This window comes from Suillus subalutaceus (genome assembly GCF_016647625.1).
Source record: "Suillus subalutaceus strain FC151 chromosome Unknown DFJ58scaffold_498, whole genome shotgun sequence".
Classification (NCBI taxonomy): Eukaryota; Fungi; Basidiomycota; class Agaricomycetes; order Boletales; family Suillaceae; genus Suillus; species Suillus subalutaceus.
In genome coordinates, this window is record NW_024540747.1 from 604 (window position 1) to 7384 (window position 6781).

Below are 6781 nucleotides of genomic sequence, written 5' to 3' on the forward strand. Positions count from 1 at the left end.
TGCCTAGCGCCAATATGATTGTCACAGCGGTATCACAACTCTGCTCAAGATCCCTCTTCATAGCCATATTCACTGGGGAACTGCTGATGGCATGCTCGGGTGTGCATACCTTTGCGACAGGTAAGTAAAAACGCGATTGGTGATACTACATTACTAATCCATTTGCATAGCCTATAAATATGTTTATCAATACTGCAGACAAGCTCTTTGGCCCCATCACTACTATCCGACGTCCTGCGCTTGGAAAAGAAACACATTCCCTGGACAGCCTTTTCCTTCACAAGTGCTGATTGGGAGCGCGTTGAAGATGCACGTGTCATCATTTCAGTATGTTCCTTGTTTCATAATATGTCCCTATGCCTTGCTCTAATTTATGTCCATAGGAGGCTAATGAAATCCAGCAATACTTTTCTTCTGAAAGTCAACCAACTCTATGGCGTGCAATACCCGCATTTGAGGAACTACTGACGGCATGGGAGCGAAAGCGGGATATGCCAAAGTATGTACCCTACAAGGCCACAATCGAGAAAGCACTCGATAAGGTCTGTAAGTACTACAGAAAGATGGACGACAAACCTGTCTATGTGCTTGTGCTGGGTGCGTTCTTCTATTTTTAATTTGTGTTGATGTTACTGATAGATTTACAGTTCTTCATCCATACTATAAACTCGAATACATCAAGATTGCCTGGGGAGGAGCGGAAGAACAAGAACAGGAGCGTGCAGCTGGAAATCCCAATGCCAAGGATTGGCATGACGAGGCCCTGAAGATCATGGAGAGGACTATGGAAGACTATTGGAAGACTCGTGACTCCCCCGCCACCACACTGAATCTATCAGCTTCCACCACGCCAGGCACCGCCACCCGCCGCCGTAGTACCAGGAGACACCGCTACTATGGAATCTGAGTTCGACCCTCATCGCTGTCTGCTTCTTATAAAGGCAACGTGTGACCATGACGCTGGCTGGGCTGAGGAACTGTGGAGATACCTCAAGGTCATCCCTGATGTCTCAAAGGATATGGATATCATTCACTGGTGGTCAGTAAGTGCATGGCATTTGTACTATTATCTATTTGACTGATTCTTTTGTCAGAAACATGCTTTGATATATCCGACACTTGCAAGGATTGCCATGGACGTCTGTGCGATTCCTGCATCATTGGTTCCATGTGAATGGCTTTTTCAGGGGGGTGCAGAGACAGCCACCAACAAACGCTCTCGTCTAGGTGCAGAACGTTTTGAACAGCTGCAAATGCTCAAGTTTTCGTGGCGTAAGTCTCTCATCAATTCGGCCAAGCAAACTCAGGTGTTGTTGAGGAGGTCTTGCTAAACGAGTATAAAGACCTCCTTCTCGTGGATGAGGACATGGCTGATTGGGAGAATGAAGCCAGCGAAGTCCATAGTACTACATAGTAAGTCTCTAGTGCATCATGTCTACATAGTATTGTGTAGTCGAAATTTCATGTTTTGAGGTAACCGGTCCCAGGTTAGACCGGTTGTAGTCGAGTTTTCACCAGTCTGATGCCGCAGGTCAAATGAGGCAACCGGCAACTGGTAGAGGTGATATCAAGGGGCAACCGAGACCGAAGTCAGTCTAGAAAAGTTGTGGTCCAGTTGAGTGTGCAGTCTTTTTCCAGTTGCACAACTGGACTTTTAAACTCTACATAGAACAAAATAGAAATACATGGAAAAAATGGAAGTGAAGTTTGAAAGTGAAAATCCTAGCTAATAACTAAGGGGAAAATGATGGGGTAACTTGGTGATAGGATACAGTAGGGTCTATTATACCTTCCTTATCACACCCTCTTGTGTATCTGTCATGGTATGAGTTGCATACCATGCATGACACCAGGCAATATGGCAGTCACTACTACTACTAATAGTACAAGTTATTAGACATCTGTAAAGGGCCGACATCAATAAAAGCTTGTTGCAGATGAAGGATGAGGAGACCAGGACATACCAGTAATACTGAGGATGGCCTGCCTCACAATGGTTGAGCCTGGAGAGCTTTGATTCGAAGAAATATGTCACTGTCCACAGTGTGGATGACAAAGTAATTGCCAGGTGTTTCAGGATCGCTGGTGAGAGCAGCTCCCCAAATGATTGACTGGACAGAAATGATCTCAGAGGATAATCAAGGTTTGGCCCGCACACGCCACAGTCCAAGCTCATTGTCTCGCCTTCAACGACTACTAGGAATACTAACATCATAAGGATGGATAAGTGCAAGAGGGAAATTAGTGCCACTAATCGAGCAGCTGAACATGTACACGAAGCAAGTGAAAAACGGCTTGTCTGCAGTATTCACCAAGACACAGTCGTACCTCGGTGATCCGTAGAACTTCGGGTTGCACTGAAGTAGATCTCAGTGCAGGCACCAGTCGACTATTGATTCATAATGAATCCGCAAAAACCAAAACTCTGTTACCTGAGAAAAATGTATCAGTATTATCAATTGGGTTGAAGCAAATTAGCATACCGTGTCGTCCACACGCAGGTGAATGCGCCTTCCATCTGGTAATGGAATGCCATTTTGTGGTAGAAAAATGTTCAGGAAGCCGTTAAGCTTCATCCGAAAGTCAGTGAAGGCCTCATCAGTTCCATGCGAGTGCATGATATCGGAAAAGGAGTGATTGCCTTGCCTTGAACCTAAATGTGCATGGACAGTAGTAGATTCAGGGTTTCCAGCATCATCCAGGGCTTCATTGGTCTCCGGGTCACGAGAGTCTCTTTGATTGTACTTGTCGAGTTCGTCGAGTTCAGTGCACATGGACGTCGAGGTCAGAAGCCACTCATCATACTAGTAGTGCAGGATCTGCAACAATAAAGCTATTATTAGGCCGAATCTGCACAACAATATAATTATAAATGACTCACCTGAGAAGCAATGTTCTTGAAATTCGTGTGTTGAAGGTAGATTTTTTGAAAAGAGCCGTGCATCTTTTCATTGGGCTTGGTACTGTAGTTGTGGGTCACGCCTTTAGCTGAAATATTGTCGAATACATGCGAGATTAAATACTTCTTTGGAAAGTTCCAATTTTTCAATGTTTCAGGCTGCGATTCAGCGATATATTCCTAGCAAAATGTTAGACAATCATCATCTGAACAAATAGCGACTTGCATCCATAATTTCTGAGAACTTTTGCAGTACCAAACTTCCAGCTGCAATCATATCTTCCGTGTGGACTTCGAACGAGGCATAGATGTCAAACTCAATGTAATAGTGAAGGCAGCGAAGAAGTAAGTATCCCAGTTTACAGTGGGATGAAGAAAGAATATCCTGTGCCGCAAAGATAATCATCTAAGTTTTTTTAGTACCTAAAATCGTTTATGATGTATAGACAAACCTTTGACAGATCCCCAAGAACAGTACCATCAGTGAAATTCACCGCAATAACGGAGGAAAAATGCGTCAAATCAGGCCATTGTGGAAGTGCGTCGAAACTAAAACGGCTAGTCAGCACTAGCATTAATGTCTCATAGTCACAATACATACTTTTGGTCGAGTTTGACGGTGGCTTCCTGATCCAAAACTTCACTTCCTTCCACAGATGGTCGCCCCATAATCCTTCCTTGTTTGTATGGAGGCGGTTGAAAGGAAGAGCGTGATGAACGTCCATGTGAATAATTCTCGAGAAGACGTTCTTAAATCAGTGAGTTTGTCAGTATTAATAGACATTACAGCAGAAAGGGCATACCTGAACATTTCGGAGCGAGAAAGCCTTCAAGCGATCCTCCTTTTCCTTCTCATAAGACATTGATCTCGCAGTATGGAGTATGGCTTCAGATTGGCGGCTTGTGCGTAGCTCGTGGGTACGAAGATCAGACTGCTGATCTTGTGGAACAAGACAAACTGGACACAGGAATTTCCCCGTAAGTCCACGTATCAATGTCATGACACATCTACGATTTTTATGAGCCTTGCAGTAGAGTGGTACTAGAACTAATATTGTGACTTACTGTTCTTCATAATCGGCACTCAAGATCAAAACCAAGGGCCAGAGACGATGTTGGATTCCATCCCCACATTCGAACCAATAGCCCGTGTTTGAGTGCTTTGCAACCGAGGCAAGAAGCTGGTAAAACAATGTATGCCAGACGGCATTTTTGAAGTCCACGTACTTCTTCTTCTTCATGTGTTCCTGATTCTCAGCAATCTAAATCAATACAACTAGTAATACTACTAACTGAATCGGCCTGATGCACCAACAATGGGCAACCAGCCAACAACACGACCGCCTCCTATGGCAGTATTACTGTTATGAATATGAACTGGCAGGTTGGCAATGCAGGCGATAATCGGATAGCCTTTTTGGCTCCCAAATGATGATAGTTTATTTTTGTCTGCATACAGAATGAATGCCAGCAGTTTGGCATCCGGGGGAAGGTGTGACTAAGTTACAAACATTCAGCAGGATATGATTAATTTAAGAGGATAGATAATGAATGAAGTGTCAAAACATACTTGTGCATTCCAAAATGCATTGGCAGTCCACGGTTCGTCAATAAAACGTACAAATCTTTCTCCATCTAATTTTGAGAGACGTTGAGCATCAAACACAAAGTGAGGTGCGAGACATCCATCTCACAACAAGTCAAGCGCCCAATCCCAGAGAGGGCGGTAGTGCATGTCGAATTCATGCGCCTCTTTTTCAAAGGGAACAGATACTTTATCATGCTGAAACTAAACACTAATGATAAGCTTATTATACTGTTAGTAGTAGTACATGAGACAACACTTACTCTAGTATAATGTTGTGAAGAAAGATCCCAGAGGGAACAAACTTCGTCATGATTTTGCAACGTGAATGTATCTTTGCTGCTAGCAGATTGATGCACGAGATCGAGAAGGTGATTAGTCTGATCCTTCATCATCGCATTCGAGAGCGATCTCTGCTATTTCGAAATTGAGCCGTGTGCGGAAGGGTTCCCATGGTGAGTTGTTACGGGGCACATAATCTTCTGTCAGGCAGCTGCGGGAGAACTTGGAGAAGTGATGTACAGTGGAAGGGAGTTGGCTGTGGGGATGATATCCGACTTGGATGTCATCAAGCTTGTGAGTGAGCTCATTGGGACCAGGATTAGGCTCGTTGGGACCGGGATTAGGCTTGTTGGGACCAGGATTAGGCTTGTTGGGACCAGGATCAGGCTCATAGAAGTCAGGTAATGTTGCGTCATGGTCCATTGGTGGGTACCGTTGAGGCGATGACCCTTGATTATCTGGCACTGTGTTTAAATTAGTCTAGGGATGATATCAATCAAATTGATTTGAACTTACCCATGTCTGATTCTGTTGCCCAGATCGCGGTGGCGCTCGCTATATTACAATAAGAAACATTAAAAGTGCAGTAACATAATCAAAACATAACTGCTCACCTGTAGCAGACGACTGTGCGTCCTCAAAACATAGTAGATTATTGCGAACCTTACGACGCTGCCTTCTAAGTTCTGTAAAACGATGATCAACTATAAAATATCAAGCGCATCAGATAACTGAATCAAGCACTGACCTTTCTTTTTGGCTTTCCGAACTATATCAGTGAATTCCTCATCTTCCAGCTGTTCCTGCTCTTTCTTTGCGCAAGATTTTGAATGGGATCCTAACCCCCACACGCAGACAACTGCCCCACATTGATCGCACGTCACAAGGTCTGATACCTGTTGTTTTGACTTGGGCATTGGTGTGTTGTAATACCGATGGGATACGAGTAGAAGATGAACAATGAGCAAGTTGATGGTGGTAGTCTATTATTAAAGGCATATCAGTCATATCAGTAATAAGATCAGTCGCATCAAAATGACATTGGAACTTCGCCTAAGGCATCGTAATGAGCTCGAAATCAGGTCAAAATAATTTGGAGGTCCATCATAACACGTGACCATTATGATGCCGGTAAAACATCTCCGACATCCTCTGTAAGGTCCTTCGCTGCTCTCGTCCGCTCCAGTCATTCAAGTAACCATCATTATATTTTTCTATTGCCACTTCCACGCTCATTTTTACCCATCTCGATGATATACGCTTCCATGGCATATTTCACTAGGACTGTATAGAAATGTCCCCTTAGAAATAAAATTTACTTATGTCTCCTTATTTTTTCTTGTCTTCGTTGTTGTCCTTAGTTTAGCTCACAAGCCAGGCCCTCACCTTGGGCGTGGCTTTGGCCTGGCCTACAAGGGCTCAGCCCAAAGGGCCTGAGCCTTGAGGCCCGAGGGCCTTACTGGCCGGGCCCGATGCATCACTAGCCCAGAGGCAGCCCTTCGGCGATCTCCATAACTTAGTCAGCCACTGGCATACGCAGCCAGCTCTGTTCATAGTGTGCATCGCAACATACATCCACATAGAGTCTACTTTCTTCTGCTTCTGCCCTAGTCCACGTTGATCCCTCATGTTTCCATTATTTAATCTCTCGGATTCCAGACGAAGACTCAAATGGAAGTCACTCACTGGCACAAGGTATGTACTCGTTATTGACTCTCATAACACAACTCGAGCATTCCACAGACCCACACCCTCACCATGGACGAGACCGCCTACACTATAATCCCCTCGACAGGACTGGTGTCGGTATGTTCTCATTGATTTCTCATGTTTTTCATCGTCTCATCTCGCGGATTTTAGACAAAGACTCAAATGGAAGTCACTCACTGGCACAAGGTATGTTCTCCGGTTATTGACTCTCATAACACAACTCGAGCATTCCACAGACCGACACCCTCACCCTCACCATGGACGAGACCGCCTACACTATAATTACGACGGGAGGGATGTTGTCT

General features: G+C 44.5%; 1 protein-coding gene across 1 annotated transcript; it reads right to left on the bottom strand.

The window, feature by feature from the left end:
* Positions 1-1988: 1988 nt before the first annotated feature.
* On the bottom strand, positions 1989-4879 carry DFJ58DRAFT_719975 (uncharacterized protein; the record flags this gene model as incomplete). The annotated part of the gene is made up of 16 exons (XM_041384684.1): positions 1989-2126; positions 2157-2179; positions 2207-2357; positions 2391-2432; positions 2484-2714; positions 2806-2850; positions 2882-3079; positions 3156-3305; positions 3352-3448; positions 3518-3648; positions 3703-3907; positions 3965-4161; positions 4215-4397; positions 4470-4524; positions 4594-4682; positions 4748-4879. 16 exons carry the CDS (start codon positions 4877-4879, stop codon positions 1989-1991), a joined length of 2067 nt encoding a protein of 688 aa, XP_041234892.1.
* Between the last annotated feature and the right edge of the window lie 1902 nt (positions 4880-6781).